The sequence below is a fragment of the Oryzias melastigma genome, linkage group LG4 (assembly GCF_002922805.2).
Source record: "Oryzias melastigma strain HK-1 linkage group LG4, ASM292280v2, whole genome shotgun sequence".
Classification (NCBI taxonomy): domain Eukaryota; kingdom Metazoa; phylum Chordata; class Actinopteri; order Beloniformes; family Adrianichthyidae; genus Oryzias; species Oryzias melastigma.
The window spans coordinates 15,827,783-15,847,025 of record NC_050515.1 but is presented as its reverse complement, the minus strand read 5'-3'; the positions used below and the strand labels follow the sequence as shown (position 1 = coordinate 15,847,025).

General features: G+C 37.8%; 1 protein-coding gene across 1 annotated transcript; it reads left to right on the top strand.

Moving 5' to 3' along the window:
* Positions 1–240: 240 nt before the first annotated feature.
* Positions 241–18,626, top strand: alg6 (ALG6 alpha-1,3-glucosyltransferase). The gene is made up of 14 exons (XM_024279405.2): positions 241–429; positions 633–717; positions 1,419–1,508; positions 1,670–1,758; positions 1,888–1,970; positions 2,517–2,581; positions 2,915–3,100; positions 4,754–4,889; positions 8,136–8,221; positions 10,339–10,423; positions 10,515–10,585; positions 11,419–11,487; positions 14,210–14,402; positions 17,902–18,626. Exons 1-14 carry the CDS (start codon positions 348–350, stop codon positions 18,097–18,099), a joined length of 1,518 nt encoding a protein of 505 aa, XP_024135173.1. The 5' UTR covers positions 241–347; the 3' UTR covers positions 18,100–18,626.
* The last annotated feature ends 617 nt before the right edge of the window (positions 18,627–19,243 follow it).

Below are 19,243 nucleotides of genomic sequence, written 5' to 3'. Positions count from 1 at the left end.
AAAATTTTCATTGAATTTCGAATTGATGATAGTAAATTCAATGTAAATGCTTCTTTGAGTCTAAAACAACTTACATAATCTAATTCTGATAACATTTTTTATCATCAGTGTCTTTTGCAGCTTTAACTTCTCAACGTCAGTCTATCAAACACCCAAATTCATTTTTATCTGAGTGGACGTGAACGCACCTCCGTCACATGGTGGCTAACTGACCAATGAGCAAATGAAACGAAGCCTTGGTGGGTGACGTATACAGGAAATGTAAACACATTCGTGAGAAATTTCAGCGAGCCCTTTTTGAATCGTGTGCTTCTGCCACTAAGAATTGTTTTATTCCCGTTGGAGTTATGCAAACGTGGAGTCTGGTATCAATTTGTGTCTTACTGGGAGTTGCTGTGCGATGGGGAGTTTCGCTAAATTCATATTCAGGTAGGAAACCTTTGAAAATCACTCTTTACTGAAGCTAAACTTCCTAGACCGGGAGTGTATCCAGTTGATCTTTTTCTTAATGTGTCATTCTGTGCATACTGCATACGCATGTTGAAGGTTTTATTTTAAAAAATGTATTCTTGTATTTGGACTCCTTCATTCATGTAACGTCAGCTTTACTGACAGCTGAATGTCTGTTTCAGGGGCGGGGAAACCTCCAATGTTTGGCGACTATGAAGCTCAGCGGCATTGGCAGGAAGTGACGTACAACCTGCCGATTCGGGAATGGTCAGTTTTACACTGAACGACTTTTGCACCACATAGGAGATTTAGTGTAAACAAAAAAAGTTTAATCTTGTCTATTGGCCATTATACAATAACAAGAATTGGATTAGAGAATATCTCTGTCTATTTTCAGCTAAACTGTACTTAAAGCAATAACAATTATTTTATTTTCTTGCTTTCTAATAGTTGCTAGCAATTAAATAAAACTTTTTAAAAACACTATCATTTTACATGACTTTGTTTTTCATTTAGACTTCAGATCTTGCTGCAATTCTGCAAAAATGTTATTAAAAACCAGTTTCAGATCACTAATTAGACATTTCCCATGATGCTTTTCCCGAATTTCTCCTTACATATTGCTGCTCCACTTGCTGAGTGTTAAAGTTTTTATTTCTACACGTCACAAATCAATTAGTTATACAGATCACTTCTGTTTTGGGAGGGGAACAAAATTGTATAGTTCTCTTAATCAAAATTGATCTGAAGTCATTGTTTCTGATCTCAGTTTAGCTTGGTTGTAGTGGTTAAAAACAGAAAACTAACCCAAAATCAACTTTTTATCTTTAATATTGTGTTTTACCATTAGTGTAGTTTGTCTTTAGGGAAGTCCAATTCTGAGCTGATTTTTGTTGAGTTGAAATTTAGGGGTTTCACTGTAATAATCCATCCACAGCTTCAAATAAACATTTTTTCTTTTCCTTTAGGTACTTCAACTCCACTGACAATGACCTGGCATACTGGGGTCTTGATTACCCCCCTCTTACTGCCTACCACAGCTGGCTCTGTGCTTACATGTGAGTCATTATGAAGAGATAAAAACGCAAGATTTTACTGTTCAACCGTTTAAATATCGTCTTATTGTTTGAAGTCACTAAGCTGTTTCCTGTCTTAGTATTAAGTACTCCATTAGTTACAAGTTAAAGTCAAAATGTGTGAAATCTTGTGTGATCTGCAGAGCCAATATTATCGATCCTGAATGGGTGAAGCTTCACAAGTCCAGAGGTTATGAAAGTCCAGAACACAAGTTATTCATGAGAACTACAGGTATCATTCTATAATTATTCACTCAACCAGTTTTACTTTCATTTTATTGGTGTAAAATGTTATTTTTTGCTTTTTATTATTTGAAACAGTAATAACACATCTTTCTTTCATTTTCTTTCCCCTGTTTAGTCCTGGTGGCAGATTTGTTAATATTCATTCCTGCTGTGGTTTTGTATTGTCTATACCTGACTGATGGATCCTCAAAGAAAAAGGTAAGATCTGGCTTTAGTTTATGAGACCCAGTTCACCCTATTTTGTACATATCCTTCATATGTATTAGTATTCAAAAACACATGTTTATGTATGTTTCTAGTGCAAAAACACCAAACGGTTCTTTTATGGAGCTGTGGTTTTATTGTTTTTAACTCCTTATTTTCTACCTCAGTTTTCTTGGAGTTTTTTCCTTTTATTAGCTTCTTATGTGGCTATTTAAAGTTTCAGTTATCATCTCCAGCTTCATAACGAAGTGTTGTAATCAATTTTAGATTAATTTTAAAGTGGAATTGTGTTAAGGGAAAGTATAAGCAAAAAAAACCTGCATGTGTTCCTCTTAGTTCCTCTCATCGTAAAGCTTTGACATTTTTAACACAACAAAAGCAATAAATTAAAAGGTAACCATCATGTCATTTAAAAATGTATTTTATATCCATAAATCTGCAACTTAAGTGAATAACCCTAACATCATGCTGTTTTTATAGGTTATTTGTGCTGTTTTCTTACCAATCTTTTTGTCTTCACCTGCTATCACCTTTTTACAGGTTTCTGTTCTGCTCTGCATTCTTCTTTACCCAGGACTCATTCTAATCGACTATGGCCATTTCCAGTATCCTTTGAAACTATATGACAAATAACTATAGCATGATATGTATTGCTTTCATTAGCTTTTGTATAAAAGCTTGATTTAAAGTTTGATCAGAATCTTAATCTGTTGTACAATTTTTGTCTCAAATTGTGATGTTATTGAAAACTGTTAACCCAACACTAATACTATTTGTGATGCATTTATTATCATAATGACAAAATCTTGATAGGTGGAGTGTAGTATCTTTATGTCCTACTAAAGCAGAATAAAGAATGTTTTGCAGTTTTTCATAGAAGCTGTCACATTAAATGCAGACATGCACCAGGTATCCGGTGTTAACTTTAACCTGATCAGATACAATGGAGTGAGCCTGGGCTTGGCTCTGTGGGGGGTCCTGGGTCTGGGTCTGGGCTGGGATGCGTTGGCCTCGATAGCCTTCTCATTGGCTCTCAACTACAAACAGATGGAGCTCTACCACGCGTTGCCTTTCTTCTGTTATCTGCTGGGAAAGTGCATCAAAGCCGGTTTGATAGGACGTGGGTGAGTCTTCTTTTTCTCTGTTTGTCTTGTCTTTCTTGGTGTCTGTGTTGTCCCTTGAGGAGGAGATGTGTACAGAGAAAATGGGTGTTAATGCCAGAGTAATAAAAAGGCTAATACAAAAATAAAGTCCCCAAAAATTTCAGACTTTTTAAAAACTTCTTAATTTTGTTTCCACACAAACATAAACTCTTTTGTTCATTTTCCACTCCAATCATATTTTGATTTATGGTAAAAGTGTTCCTTTTGTTTTTTTTTAAATTATGATTGTTGTTTTTGTAGCCGAAATAATTTTTTTCAAAAAGTGTCTTTTTCTAGAACATAGTTTCTGCAGAGCGGCTGTAGTTTATCAGAAATTTGCTTCTGAGTTGTGGGCAAGACTGTTGGCGTGCACTGATATCCCATCATCCCTTTGTTTACTCTCTCGCCCACTAGCTTACAGTCCCTCACAAGCTAATGTTAGCAATACAACAATATTGGAGCTATCCATCTGTTTGAACAAGATTCCAGTTCAGATTAGGAAAACAAAGATGTAAATGCATCTAGTTGTCTACAAATGGGAATGGAGCAAAACAGGAAGCTGATTGTGGCTTATACATCGCTGCTACCGGCTTATTCCAACTGTATGTTTTCATCTATTCCTGATTGAATAAAAAAATACTCAGAAATACAATTTTAAGCTTAATTTTCTTCATATATGTCCTCCATCATGTGAAAAATGCTACAAGAACATGTAAAAAATGCCAAAAACACAAACCAAAGTGCTTTACAAGTCTGTTTTAAATATGAAGGATTTTAGTGTTTAACTATTAAAAAGTTAAGTACTCTCAGCAGAACGAGTTAATAACCCATATAAAGTTTTATTTAGAAAATATCATCAAAATGGGAAGAGGTAAATCCAAATAGACATCAATGTCTCAGAAAAACCCATTCAAAATTGAATGTCCTATAAACAGTTTTTGTAAAATCTAGAAAAAAGTATTGAATTTGTTTTTAAAGTACAATTTTCAGTACTTTTTTACTGCATGTGATTCTATTTCGAGTCAAGTTAAAGCTAAATTAATAACATGGATTAAATGAACGTGTGTGGCGACAGGATCGTCCCGCGCTGCATTTGTCAGCTCATTGTTTTGCGACCGCGCATAAATATGTCAGTCGCATGCACACAGCAGTAATATCAGCATGTGTGGGAGCAGTGTCCTCATGAGAGTCCCAGAATGACTGAGGTAATCAGATTGGATGCCGTTACCAGTATGGCCAGTGTTATTTTATCTAGTAACAATGTACCAAGGGCATTGAGTAGCAAATGGAGAAGTGGATTAGGCCCCGGGGGGAGATATGTCCAGATGACACTTTCGCCATGCCCAAACTCCTCAGCTATGCCTGTGTGTGCAACTTAAGCGGCAGCTTTGCAATTACAGCTGACAAGATACCCTGACCTATACTGAAGACTTTCAGCTGAGCCATGTCTTTCCCTGCATTCCTCAGCATGAGGGCCAAATACCAAATTTAGGACCTGCAGACAGTATGCACAAACGACTAGAGGAATTTCAGAGAAAAAAAAGCATTTGGATTCAAGCCAGAGATTCATCATTTTGAGATGGTTTTCTTTTTTTTTTATATTCAAATTTTTTAAATTTCCTTGCCTTCATGTAGGTTCCTCCTGTTGGTGAGAATCGCTGCAGCCGTGGTGGTGACTTTTGCCCTCTGCTGGCTGCCCTTTTTGTCTGACCCCGTCCAGGCTCTGCAGGTGGTCAGGAGGATTTTTCCCGTGGCTCGAGGTCTGTTTGAGGTACAGGCACAGAACTTTTCTCTATTAAGTATTTGCTTGTTTGTAAACGTATAACAACATTGGAATCAATTTTACTTTCGCCGCTTTAAGGCTGAATCCGAATTCTTCCCCTACCCCTCCAATTGTAGGGGCATTTGAAGTGATAAGGGTGTCCCAAATCGTTATTTGAAGGGCTAACTCTTGTCGCAAAGCAGTCTATATTTGCTAATGTAGTGAGCATTGATGCACGCTAGGTATTCTCAAAGACTTCTGGGAAATTTCTAGGGCACTGGATTTTGGAATAGTAGATTCGGACATCTCTACAAAATGGCAAACGCGCTACATAGTCCACTATATAGTGAGTAGCGAAGGAATTTTGACACAGGCTATGTATTTCCGAGAGCTAGCAGCTCTTCGCTAATGTAGCTGACTGGCGACTATTGATGACGTAATCGAGTGGTATTGTCGTCCTAAATTGAAGTCACTATTTTTCCATAGCTAATTTTTGAAGGGCTAAATGTAGGAGTAGGGAGAAGCCGTAGGGGAAGAATTAAGATTTGGCCTAAGACTTGTGTTTTTAATCGCACATAAAAATACACATTTCTATGCTTTTACTCAAATTTTTTAATCAGATTATTTGGATTATGCATATTATCCACTGAAGAAGACTAGATTGTATCTTTGATATGATGGAATTTGGGCTCTGATCATTCCAGATTGCGATCCACTGTAACCCCTTCCTGCCTAACTTGATTTTCATTTATTAAAAAAAAATATTCTTAAATGTTTTTTTTTTTTTTTCATTCAAGGTGGATTTAATGGTACTTTGTAAATTAGGGGTAAAAACACCAGTGATAAAAATTATATTCTACAACAAAAACATTAGAACAGAATTTCATAGAAAATCATAACCTCTCACTTTGTAGTTTTTAACACTTTATTATACCAGGTTGCACCTTCCATTTTTACGTTACACACAACCCATCTGGCATCCCCGCTCTCAGCAGAGTGAGTCCGTTTCCACTCGCTCCCCCAGTGCTTAGCTGAGTGGAAGTGGATACCCTGCTGGATCAAAGAAAACACTGGAATAAAATGCCGAAAGGTCAAGAGATCAGTTTCACCTAACTCTGGGAGGTGTTGGGGTTCATGACGTACAGTAGAGGGATACAGATAAATCTCACAAATTTATGGCTGGGCTTGTTTTCAGCACTTCATAGCGCAGACGTGTTCCAGCCGCATGGACGGAGGAGCGCAGCCAGTGATACACTTAAAGGCATATCGGAGCACATTTCAAAACTGCTGACTGCTTCTTTGGGAAAAACGGGACAAACGCGTCTGTGTTTGACTGTTTTACACATCCGTGTTTATCATGCTGCGCCTAGTCAGTTACTGCACAGTCACTGAAATCTAATGCCGCATAAAAAAGGAAAGTGAGGCTTGTGAACACGAAGACTTGAAACACTTTTACAGTCGGGGTGTTGAAGGCTCGTCATGGAAGAAGCGGAGGTAAAGTGACTCTGTGTATTTTTGCTTGAATGTGTGACTGACAACTCTGCGGCCAAGTGTTGCAGCGCCCACATCATACGCCAGCTGCGCTTATCTGAAGCTGTTTACACGAGTGGGAGCGGGCGGAACAGGGCGAAGAAGAAGAGGGGGCTTCTGGGAAAGACTGCTTGTTCGTTTACCCACTAAAGCTGCATTCTGCTGCTCGCAAAAATGGCAGCAAATATTTCTCGCTGTGAAATTCCATTCTTGCTTGGAGGTGAAGGAGTCGTGCACTTTTTTATTTGCTGATGGGCAGCCCCCCCCTCATTTAAGTGTCGCCTGGAGGCGGCGTCCAGGGACATTCCCATGGTGGTTATTTGGAGTGTGGAAGGAGAAAGGAAAGAGAGAAGGATGGGGCTTAGGAAAAACAACATTGAGCAAACCGGTGCTGCTGACGAGGCTGCCATTAAGATCCACACAGCTGTGCGGCGAGCAGCTGTAACACCGTGGAGCGGGAGGAGGCCAGAAATAGAGTTTCTAGATGGTCACACTTTGAAAATGCACAGAGGAATCATAAAGCTGATGTAGACATGTGTGGCGTATGATATCATTTCCACACCGCCGGCTTAATATTAGCGATCCGTTCACAACCGCTTGAACACTCGACCTCCACATCTGATTTCAGCTGCAGCTACTTTCAGCTGTTATCAAAGCTGTTGCAGAATATCTGCATCTCATATTCCAGTTCTAAAATTCTGTATATATTTTTTTACTTTATTACATCAAAAATCTGATCTTATAATGTCTAACTTAAGAAAAATGTTTTCTTTCTTTGCCAGAGTCTATCATAATAAATGATTTTTATAACTTTTTAGAATTAATTTAAGCTCTTCATTTCCAGACTTCCTGCTTTTATTTTTTATGTTTTTACTGCCCAAACTTTAATGGGAATGCAACCTTTTACTAAATATTGTGATTTTTGAGTAACTTTATGATAAAATAAGTGGTTTATTATATATATATACATATATAATTTCCATCTTTTTAAAACATTTGATTTAAGTTCAGAGTCTTGATGACATACTTGATTAATTCTGTTTTGAAATAAAAGTTGTGTTAAAAACAGCAAAAATATCTGGTAAAATTGTAATGTTTTCAAAAGCATTTAAAGCAGTCTCTTCATTTTTTGAATCATCTTGACAGTCTTCTGCTGTAGGTTAGATTTATTATAGATTTTGGATTTGTTAAGAATCTACACTAATATTTATTAAGGATCTAGCATAACTTTAAAAATAGAAAAGAACAACCCACAGCTTCACTCCAATGAAAGTTGTGTTTTTGGTGTTTATAACATGTTCTTGTGGATTTTTTTCAGAGTTTCTGCCTCTGTGGAGATCTTTAAATGTAAATTAAAGACATGTTGACTTTTAAATATCTAATTTAATCAACGTATTTATTTATTTATTGGATTTTATGACTTTTATGGTTTATCATTTGTACTTCTTTACCCTGTCTATTGATCTATGCAGTACCTCCTCAAATTTTAGCTACAGTGTTTCCTTCCTTTTTATCCTTTTTTTAAATTGTTCTTGCTTTTTATTTCATGTGTCTCATGACTTTTTATTGTTTAGCTAATGTTTAAATACATCTTTTTTTTGTTAGGAACCCCGTGTTCGACAACATGTTGATGAGAAATGCCATACAAGTCAAGTGGGACTTTAAGCTAAAAATGTTGAGCCTATAGTTGTTTCATGTGTTTTCCTCTGGTGTGTTTGTGTCCAGGATAAAGTGGCCAACACATGGTGCAGCCTGAATGTACTGATAAAGATCAGATCCCTTCTGTCTGCGGATGCTCAGCTCCACCTCAGGTAATCCTTTTAATTTGAAAAAAATCCGATGTTTGCTAGCTCTCATGTACGCCGCCGTCTCGGCTCCTAGTTTTGGTTCACACATGAAACCTAACTTGCTTTTCAGAATAAAAACTCATCCAATAATTAAAAAAGAAAAAAAATAGAATCCCTTAAGGAAATGTCTTGTGAGAATCTTCTGAACACAAAGATGTTTTTGAATATGTGGCAGAAAGAGGCTGAAATGCCTAAGGAGTACAAAGAAAATAAATCATACGGAGATGTTAAACAGATTAAACCAATCTGACAACAAAATCTAATAAAAGAAATACAACTTTTTGGATTAATTAAATAAAGGAATAAAGAAGGAGAAGAAGTGTTGTATATTCTAAAAAGAATCTCATGTAGGAAAAAAAACAACTTGTACAATTGTTGTGTCATGGTTGAGACTGCTTCAGTACCTGAGCTCTCTAATTTTAGTCGTCCCATGTTCACAGCACGGACGCGGATCTGCCAGACTGCTAAGTCCAGGGATCAAGTTGGCCGGCTTTTGCTGTCGTGCATTTCAAACAAATGAAAAACACTCTTGTGTTTTTGGCACTGGGGTGAATTGCTAAATGCTCTGGTGTGGGTGTTCTGTGTACACGAAGCGAATCAGCTGTGAAAGCTGATCCCCGTCCTTCCGGACTGTAAAACCCTACGTACGCATGACGCGCATGCACGGCAGCCACACATGCACACACACACACATACACGGGCCTTGCTTTAAAATCTCCACTCTTTTTTTAGCCATATCTGTGTGTGTCTTTCGCTTCAGCCATCTCTGAGAGTTCCAGTAAAAAGACACTGTAGCCGTCACATGAAAAAACTAACTCCTGACTTCATTATGGTTAAAAGTTAGTTAACGCCAGGGGACAGCAACCGAGCCATTTGGCCCAGTTTCTTACCGACCAGAATCTGCAAAGTCACTGTAAAGAAAAATGCAAGTTATTTATGTTTTTTGACCATTAAGCCATTTGTTTATCAGTTGTGCCTTTTAAGTATTTACAATAGTTGTTTTATAATTTTATGTGTTTAGCAGTTTAACTTCTTTGACTTTTGACAGCAGCAGATACAAGTTCCCTTCAAAATAAAAGACACCCTGTGTCAACCCCCTCCTGGAGCAGATTTACTTGAATTAAAAATACAAATCGAACATAGCATTTTATATTCTTCATATTATAAAAAAAAAAAAAAAAACAATAAACGTTATTTATAAAGCACCCACAGTTACAAGAAAAAGTATGTGAACACCTTGAGTTTTGTTGGATCCCTGCATGAATTTGTCATAAAGTCTGTTCTGATCTTCATATAAGTCACATCACCAGATAAACACAGTCTTCTTAACAAAACAATGTAGTTTTTTGCGTTTTTATTGAACAAAATGTTCAGACAACACACCAACATCAAAAACTTTATCCCAACTGTGGAAAATGGTGGAGGGAGAATCCTGATTTTGGGCTGCTTTGCTGCCTCACAACCTGACAGATTCCTGTCATTAACAGAAAAATGGATTCCCAAAGTTATTAAAACATTTTGCAGGAAAACCTAAAACTGTCTGTTCGCCAACTGAAGCTCACCAAAAGAATGGGTGATGCAACAAGACAACGACCCCAAGGTTTAAGCTTATTTTAATTATAAACCACTCCTACCAGTGTTTTTTTAAGTTATCTGACATGCTTAAGCTCTAAATTTAAATGAAATACTCAAATTAACTAAATTAAATTAACTATAAATCTGTTACTCATTGATATTGTGTGCATATTGATAGCCGAATAGCCACAATAAAGAGATGAAGGAGCAGCATGTGGCTGCAGAGCCTCAGGTTGCAACCACAGTTGAGCATTTTTCTGTGCCTCAAATCTTAATAGGTGTAAATTAGGGGTTAAATTGTTGCTGGGTAGCCATGAGAACAGTTATTTGGTGCAAACTAATACCACCTTAAAACTTTTATCTGGATTTATGGGGAATCCTGGTTGGATATTTTAGACTTTAAGATCAGACCATTATGATATTTTTCACCAAAAAAGGAAATAGCAGTGGAACAGATCAAAACTTTAACGAAAACTGTTTTGAATCATTTTATTTTCATGTTTCAGTCTTGTCTTCACCCTCCTGGCGGTTCTGCCGTCCTCCATTAAATTATTGACACGGCCGACCTTCTGGCACTTTAAGCTGGCTTTGGTGAGTGTCTTTGATATCTACTAAACATTCAACCCTGAATTATAATTATAAACACATCGACCTTGTAAAAACTTTAATGTCCAACTTTCAGGTGAATTCCTCTTTGGGCTTTTTCCTGTTTTCCTATCAAGTCCATGAGAAGTCCATCCTTCTGGCTGCTCTGTAAGTACACACCAGATCATCGCAAAGATAAAATTATATTTACAAATGAGATGTAGCCCCGCCCCCCAACACAAACACAAAAGTGCAATTTGATTTAAGTACCATAGAAGTGTAGTCACCCTCCCTCCTCTCTGAGCTGCAACAACTCTGGTTAGTAAACTGATTATTCACCCTGTCATCACACTCATTACTACACAAACACAAACCCCGCTTCCACTGTAAGCTATGCAGAGGGGCATGTGAGGGGGTAGCTGGGTAAATGTCGAGCTTGCACAGGTGTCCATAAAGGCATGCATGTGTGAGGTCTGTTGCTCGTGTATTAAACGGCTGGAGGAAAGACAGGCGGATGTGACGGTGAGGGATTTAGTTCCTAGATCTGGACTCATCTATTAATCTAGATTAGGGGAGATTGTTGCTTTATTAACTATTGAGTTATATCTCCCACCTGTTCTCCCCAATCAATCAGTAATGCATGTCCTGGGATTAGGAAAGAATGGTAGGCGGCAGCTTGGGGTGTTGTTTGCGCAGGATCAATTATTGGGCTGTAACAAGATCGCCAAAGAGCATTGACTGTAATTATGGGCTGTGGGACTGATGGAAAGGCTGTTATCAGAAAAGACCTGCCTCTGATGGAATCAGCCTGTTTTAATTGACAAGAAATACACAGATCCACACTTACAAGCTCTGAAACTTTCCCCTACAATGTGTCTAGGAAATGAAATGACGTGGTTTATAATCATTCCTGACAATGGAAGCTGTGTTTTTGGATGTAAAATAATACTTTATTCTATTTTCTAGTGAATGTGTTTTAACTGTTGGTGTTAATCTTCCAGTCCAGTTTGCCTTCTCCTAAACGACCTTCCCTTTATGAGTGTTTGGTTCCTGCTGGCATCTACATTCAGGTACAGTAAATGTGTTTCCAAAGCAGGTCTTATATTGCACTATTTTTGGTAAAAAATATTTCTAATGAATCACTGGAGTTAAATGTCTTGAGGCGCATTGAGGCGTCCAAAGCATAAAATACATTTCCATCATTTATTGTCCTTTTCCTTTTCTACACTTGAGCATTGTTGTCTACAGACACACAAGTACCGATTACCAGCTAAAATAAACACTTTTGGCTGAATTTTATTTATTTTTGAATAAAAGCAAATAAATAAATCACAGTTCTAAATGGTTGTAACAACATTCACAAAATGTCTTATTTTTATCTGTCCTTAAAACATCCTTTATGAGGAGTTTTAAACATTATTAGAGTTAACATAACCTAAAATAATAAACTACGTTTAAGGAGAATGGAAAAATTATCAAAGCAAAACAATTTATTTTACATTCTAGCTTAAAATGTTGATATGACTTATGTGTGTTTTTATTTTCAGATTAAACATGGACATACTTAAATATGCACCACACAAAACGCTCTAATATTAGAGGTAGTTGTGTCAAATTATCTGTTTCACAGCACATATGAAGCTTCTTTACAGGATTTCAAATTAAAAGCATACATTTTTTAGATCAATCGTTTGCGTTTTTTCCATAACCGCAAAATAAAACCAAGGTTTAACACATCAGCGTCTGGTCAAAGTATTATCTAACCTGTATGATTATGTTACAATGTCAATCAAATCATGTCGGTAAAATTCAAATGAAATAGCTTTTATTTTGGACTGATTTAAAATGGAAATAAAGAATAATGGAGACATCACTTACAGAGGTGAGATCAAAGACTATTAGCGGTACACCTGAAGTTTTAACTTTTAACAAAAAATCAGTTTGTGTGAGTTCACCACTCAACCATGACGGTCAGTTTTTAATCAGTTTGTTGGCTGACTGATAAGATAACTGTCAGTGCCTCAGTAATACAAAATAAAGTGTTGCTAATTGCGTGCAAACTTTTTAACATGTATAAATGGAACACTTATTCAACCAAAGAGAAGCTAATGTTTGAGGCAAGCAAGAGTTTGTTTTTTTCTAAAGGCCATGTCACACTGCCACACAATTTGCTCATATTGCACTGAGGAAAATTGGTCGTACGTGAATATACCAGTGTGAAAAGTTGTGGTCTTTACGTGAATTTTTTCACAGATGTATCACGAAAGAACCACATTTAAACCATGAAAGAAGTACAAAAAAAACATGCAAAGAGCACCTAAACCCGCGGGTCAGCACCCACCGCGATACTTTGTTTTAATGAAACATTCGGATTCCCCTGGTCCGCACCAGTTTTACGTCAGCTGCTAGGTGGCTGCCAAGGCAACCCGCCAGGGGGGGACTCCCACCAATATTGGGGACCCTGGCGGGAGCCGCTACTAGAGAGATCCACAAGAAGGGCCCGGCCCCCTCCCATGACCTGCCTTCCGCTTGGCGCCAGACACCATCGCCCGCAAGAAATCCGTCTCTTGCCTGGACGAACCTACGTGAAAAGCCTTTTATACATGAGACGGTCGTGGAAAGCCACAAATTTGCTTATGCATTTTGCAAAAATCAAGCACAATTGCGTAAGATTTACGTAATAATTGCATGTAAACTAAATAAAATATGCAAAACTGCGTAAATCTTTTGAACAACTCAAAACCAAATTCACGTAAAAATCTGAGCACATCAATGAACGATGAACACGTATGCCGCAAATGTATTACGAAAGGCCGAAATTACATACGTGGACAATGTGCGAATTGTACATAAGGGCAGAGTGACACGGCCTTGAGACAGAAACTTCTGACTACGTCAATCTACAGCCTGCCATGTGCTGTCTGTTAGTGGACAGAGAAATCCCAGAAATGGTCCTAAAAAGCTGAATGATGTGGGATGAGCTGATCACCATGAAGGGAAAGACAAGTAGTACTGCAAATGTTGCATCTAAGTTTCACCAGCTGTCGTTAAATTCTTCCGGCAGCACTAATTGTTGTGCGTGTGGTTTAGTATAAGGATATCTGGGGATTACATGGCATAGCCTGCATGCCTGCTGTCTAAGTGTGTTGTGTAGGGACAGGCGGTCATTCTGGAGCTGCTTCCCAGTACAGTCTGACTATGACCATCACATTGTCTGCAGACTCTTCAGGCATTGCAATTTAAAAAAAAAACAAGAAATACATCTTTTGTTTGGATAATTGGCTGACTGACTGCTCGAGCTGTGACCATTCTACCCGTGAATGAAGCCAGTCTCCTTAAATCGAGGAAGTATGTATTTCTAAAATGTGAGACATTTATCAACTGAATGGATCGTTTTTTTTTTGAATAAGTAGGTTGTTGTGAGGGAAAAGGTTTGTGGGATGTTGTGGGATTTACTATAAGTCAACTGTTGTTCTTGCCTCTGCCCCCCCCCACTAAACTAAGGTAGTGCCAAATAATGCTACAGACATTTTTTTGTTAGGGGACAGACCTCTTGAACATGCCTGCAGGAAGAAATGGGATGATTATTCCTGTTGGCTCTTTTTACTTTTGAAAAGCTTGACTTTGAGCAGAATAGTTTCGAGTTTGTTAGAATCCGTTTGAGTTTGTCTCATGGCAGACACACCCTAAAAAAAAGAAACATAAATATATAAGACAAATTTGGCAGGATATTTATTTGATTGAATAAAACGAAATAACGAGATTCTAAAGTTTGATTGTACTTCTATGCAGCATGTTGCCTCTGTTACTGAAGGACGGTCTGCTGGCGCCGTATGTTGTGACCTCAACGGGCTTCCTCCTCATCAGCATCTACCTCCTGTCTGCTCTGGATCACAGCACAGAAGATGAGCTACAACTAAGCACCTACAGGAAACTCTTCTTCTTCCCCTTGAAATTGGACCTGGGATGCCTAGCGAGGTGGAAGGTTAGTGAGGCTTCTGATCACAAAAGTTTTGAACCTTTTACCCAGAGCCTAGAAATGTTAGAACATTAAATTCCTGCTCCAGGCACCAAGAACTAGAAAAAGCACCAAAGACACATTTCTCGGTATGCTAAAAATGTCTCGCCAAAAGGCAAAACGCCAGAACTTTAGAAGCTGTCTGGTACTTTTTGGGTTTGAGCTACAGCACAAAACATCTTGTAATTAACTGTTTACTTTGAGATAAGTCCTTTTGCTTTTATAACTTAACCTCAGATATTTATTGGGGAAGAATCCCACCTAAAGGGTAAATAAATGATAACATATTCTTATTTTAGAGGATCAGTTGGCCCCACCAAAGCAGCTACAGCCTTAATAAGAGACGCCCCCCATTTTGCTCTACTTAAGACCGGAAATGGTGTGATACTGATCTACATCAACATTTGTCAATTTGTAAGAAGAAGGTATAAGAAAACCGAACATTTTCATGGTAATGGCATAGAAATCTGGAAGACTAAACTGAATTTCAAAATAAAATACTAAAACTAGACTCTAATAAATTAAAAAAAAACTTTCTATATGTCTTAAAGGTTCATGAGAAAGAATCTGTATACAAATTAGAACCAAGAGAGTGGTAAGAGAGAGTGTAAGCAAAGAATTGCTGGGAAGCTAACGCAACTAATTTTCACGCCACCAGTCCCACTCACAATCCAGAATTGAATTTCTAATGAGCTCCTGCTTCTCTGCAGAAAATATCTCTTAAAAAAAAAAACAAAAGCTTTATGTTTTTGACTAAAAACTGCATAAACATGGTAAAAACACCACTGGGAACAAATTTACAATAGAAATAAATATAGCTGGAGTTGCACTTAAAAGCATAAGTGCTTCTTTTTTTGTATTTTTTGCTAGATTTTACATCTAAGCTAGAAACAACTATTGCAACAACCATTAAATTAAAAGATGAACATCAAAACTCCTACCCTGCATTGGACTTGTTTTACAATTATTATTTTCTCGCTTATGTTCTCATATTTGTTGAAGATCAGTGTATAATAACATCATAATCTATCAAGATGCCAATGACCAAAGAGCTCAAAAACAAATTTGTGCTGTAGAAACCAACAGGTTACATGATCTACTTTTTATTTAACAGCTAGTAATTCAAACACAGGTTATAATGAGATTGGTAAATTATTTTTTTTACTTTTACATTAAAATGTGAAATATAAATGTATATGAGAGAGAGAATATTAGAGTCCTTCATTTTTTCTTTTTTGAATATGTTTCTTGTGAGGCAAATTACTCTGGATAAGAACTCTTGGGCTGGATTCAATGAACTTCATGTCCTGGAAAAAGGGGAGTGGTTCGGCCGGCGGGTCGGAAGTGCTGATTGCAGGATCCCAGGTGCCTTGTATTTTCAAAGTGGCACTAGATCCAAATTGCAACCATGTCAGAAGATATACCCAACTGTATAAATAAATATCATGTGCTGGTGTAAGCTGTGTAAGCTGTCCGGGTATAAACGTCGCTGCCAGCCAAAGAATTATTTATCACTTATTTAAGTTTCCAAAGCGTCTGAAGTGGCTTCACCACCAGCCCCTTAGCGACAGAGGCAGCGGTAGGGTGACAGAGATTAAGAGAAGGTGTCTTTTTATAGAGCGTGTCATTAACACAGGTTTGCCTAGATATATTTATTTACACAAGCAGCATAAATAGCGAGTCCAGACGATGCCGATACGGTTTCATGGCTTTTGGGCTGCATGGGTGGTGAGGGCTCAAAGTGTTTCCTACATCATTCTTAAATACTTATCTGCAGAGTCTCATCTTGGCATCTGGATATTGCTGTAAAAAGATAAATGTACTTTGCCTTAATGATATATTTATATCTGAGTCTTTTAGTACACTTCTCAAATAATAGATCAGATATCTGTTACGTAATAATCAGTTTTCAGCCTAAGTTGGGTTTTTTTTCCATTTTCGGAGACTTCGTTTTTGGACAATTCTTTGGAAGTGTGCCAGTAGTAAAACAGTTTATTTTGCTGAAGATAGCAACACAACATGTTTGCAAAAAGACACAAAAACAGTATTATTTGGACAAGTGAGGCTACGGTCACATATCCACAAATACCACCGCTCAGCAACTTAAATGTACGTTTTTTAGTAAATTCAGTAGATTGCTGCACAGCAGTATATATAATCAGGGGCAGCAGTCGCAGTTTTACACGCCACATGCTGGCCATGGAGGTTTTATGAAAGAGTTTAAATTTCAAAACGACTGGACTATTTGTCTTTAAAAGTTGACATTGGTCAATGGGTGCTTGGGCACATTTGCAGCGTCGGTCCAGTGACAGACGGGGATGATTATTCCAAAATCAATCAACAGCTGGGCGGTCACAGGGTGGTGGCAGGCGGAATCGCCGGCTGACATCAGCTCTGACTGGACGGTGTGTAAATGTCTCCAGACAGCAGCCGTCCATATCACGTCCTGCTGACTGCCAGGAGCTCAGAGATATTAAAAAACCCCAAAAAACTAGGCTTTCTGCACGTCCGATTGCCACCGTCTACATTCATGACCACGCCAATGTTTTTAAAAAGCCATTAAAAACCGCAGAATAACTGGAGAGACTTTTCTAAAAATGCAGCTTTTTTGTTGAAAGCCCTACACAGTTTAAAAACATTTGTGTTGAAAAGCTTTCAGGCACAGTGATGGTAGAGTTGGTTAGCTTTTAACGGAGACAAAAATTGTATTTTAGTTTGTTTTGTTGAAAGTTTTTCTAATTTTAAATTAAATAATTAAATAATTTTGAATTTATTTTGAAAGCATTCCCAGTGGTCTTTTAATTATAAAACCTGTGTCCTTTTCTAGGACATAGTTTCTGCAGAGCAGCAGTAATTCATTATTGGCAAAAATGTTGGAGCAGAGAAAGTCTGCCCCATTTCCCATCATCCCTTTGTCTACACACTCTCCTTCTAACTTACGGCCCCTCACAACCCCAACCTAACATTACTGATGCAACAAAAATGGAGAGCAATAACGGACCTGTCCAGCTGTGCAGTTTTGAGCCAGACTCGTGACTCAGTGCCAACTCGAACTAGGAAAAAAGACGTTTGTGGATCTATTTGTCTGGAAGTGGATGCATCAAAATGGAGCAGAACTGGGAGCTTGTGGCATGCCGATTGTAGCTTCTACGTCACTGCTACAAGCTTTTTCTGATAGCATTTCTCTCGTCTGCTTCATAGCCACAACAATTGAATAGAAGATACTCAGAAATGCAATTTCAAGCTTAATTTTCCTAACATATGTCCTCCATCATGTGAAAAATGCGACGAGAACATGTTAAAAACATAATTTTAAATGGAATGGGTCGTTAACAAGCTTTAGCATATTGTTTGATCTAACAAAGAATTTGTCTATTTTTCCCATTTGTAAGACATTTTTGAGTCGTTTTTCTAGACTTTACCCAAATTCGAGCTGAATTTTTTTATTTATTTTATTCTGTGACAGTTCTACATCAGTGTAGCTGCCATGGTGGGTTTGAGCATCGCAAGCGTGACTCTGGATCCTCCATCACATCTACCCGACTTGTTTCCTGTCTTGGTGTCTACAACGTCTTACTTGCTCTTCTTGGGGACATTTATACATTTTAACATTCTTCAGTTCAGTGGACCAAACAGTAAGAAAAGCCAAAAGAAGAGCAACTGAACTACATTTTACTCCAGTGGAGTAAGTGTCCCACTATAAGGTAACTGTACTCTTATTGTGCTTGAGGTCTTTATTACAGAGGTTGTTTGTGAATACCAAATGAAATGGGTGAGTACTTTGTTGGTGAAATAATTACTTTTGTACTGTGATTTATTGTTTATTTTTTTTTGTATATGGACCAACATGTTATTGTACAGTTTAGTTACAATTAATAACACTTTAGGTTTTCCAGGTTAAAAGACCCACAAAGTCTACATATTCGTCCATGTTTTTAAGGCCTTTATGCAAACTCAAAAAAGTGACATCAGCAGTTTGTGAAATGTCAGTCATACTTGAAAATAGGATTCTTGTTCTTTACTTTGTTATCATTGTGGCCAATGCTGTGTTGACGGCAACACAGCTGATGTGCTGGACCATTTTCTGTTCAGATTTTCTTTGTTAAGCACTTTCCTGCTTAACATTTTTACACATCATTAAACTTATTTTGTACAAACTTCATTTTGGGAAATTAAATCATGCTTTTCGGAGTCCTAAAATGAATTTCTTTTCCCCTGCAACTTCATAAAAAGATTGGATTCAAGGCAACTCCACATAAATTGTCTACATTAGCCGAGTAGTCTGTTGAATCACAGCCAGAGCTTTGGCAGACGCGCAGGCAATAATTGGACGGAAATTAAATCTTTCTGAGCTTTTATTCAACACCATTAAATATTCATTACAAGTCTTTGGTAGCGCGCAGGTCCACCACAAAAGAGCAGTACACTTAAAGCAAAACAAGTGACTGGAGAGGCTTTAAAAAAGATTTGATGGAAGGTGACATATCTGAGCATAATGCTATAAAGTTGAAATACCACAGAAAAAGGTACAAGCAATTTCTTCTCCCAATCTCTCTGAGAGTTAATGACAGGCATAAAAAAATCCATTACAACCATAAATGTTATCCAGGTCAGTGAGGGGTGCCTGAGCATCGGAGGCGTCGGGCCGGTGGCTTGTTATTTGCTCGGGGGGCAAATAGGAGCTGGAGATGTGAGTTTACTGTTAATGCAGTGAGATATGAACACAGAGGTTCACTTCGGCATTCTGGGAAAGACTCCGGCTCCTCCTTTCTACTACATTTAACTTTATAACTTTACATCCAGAAAGT

Coding starts and splice junctions, on each gene's coding strand:
- alg6 (XM_024279405.2), top strand. CDS start 348: ATGCAAACGTGGAGTCTGGTATCAATTTGTGTCTTACTGGGAGTTGCT. Junction 2,582..2,914: donor ATCGACTATGGCCATTTCCA/GTATCCTTTGAA, acceptor TAACCTGATCAG/ATACAATGGAGTGAGCCTGG. Junction 4,890..8,135: donor TGGCTCGAGGTCTGTTTGAG/GTACAGGCACAG, acceptor GTTTGTGTCCAG/GATAAAGTGGCCAACACATG.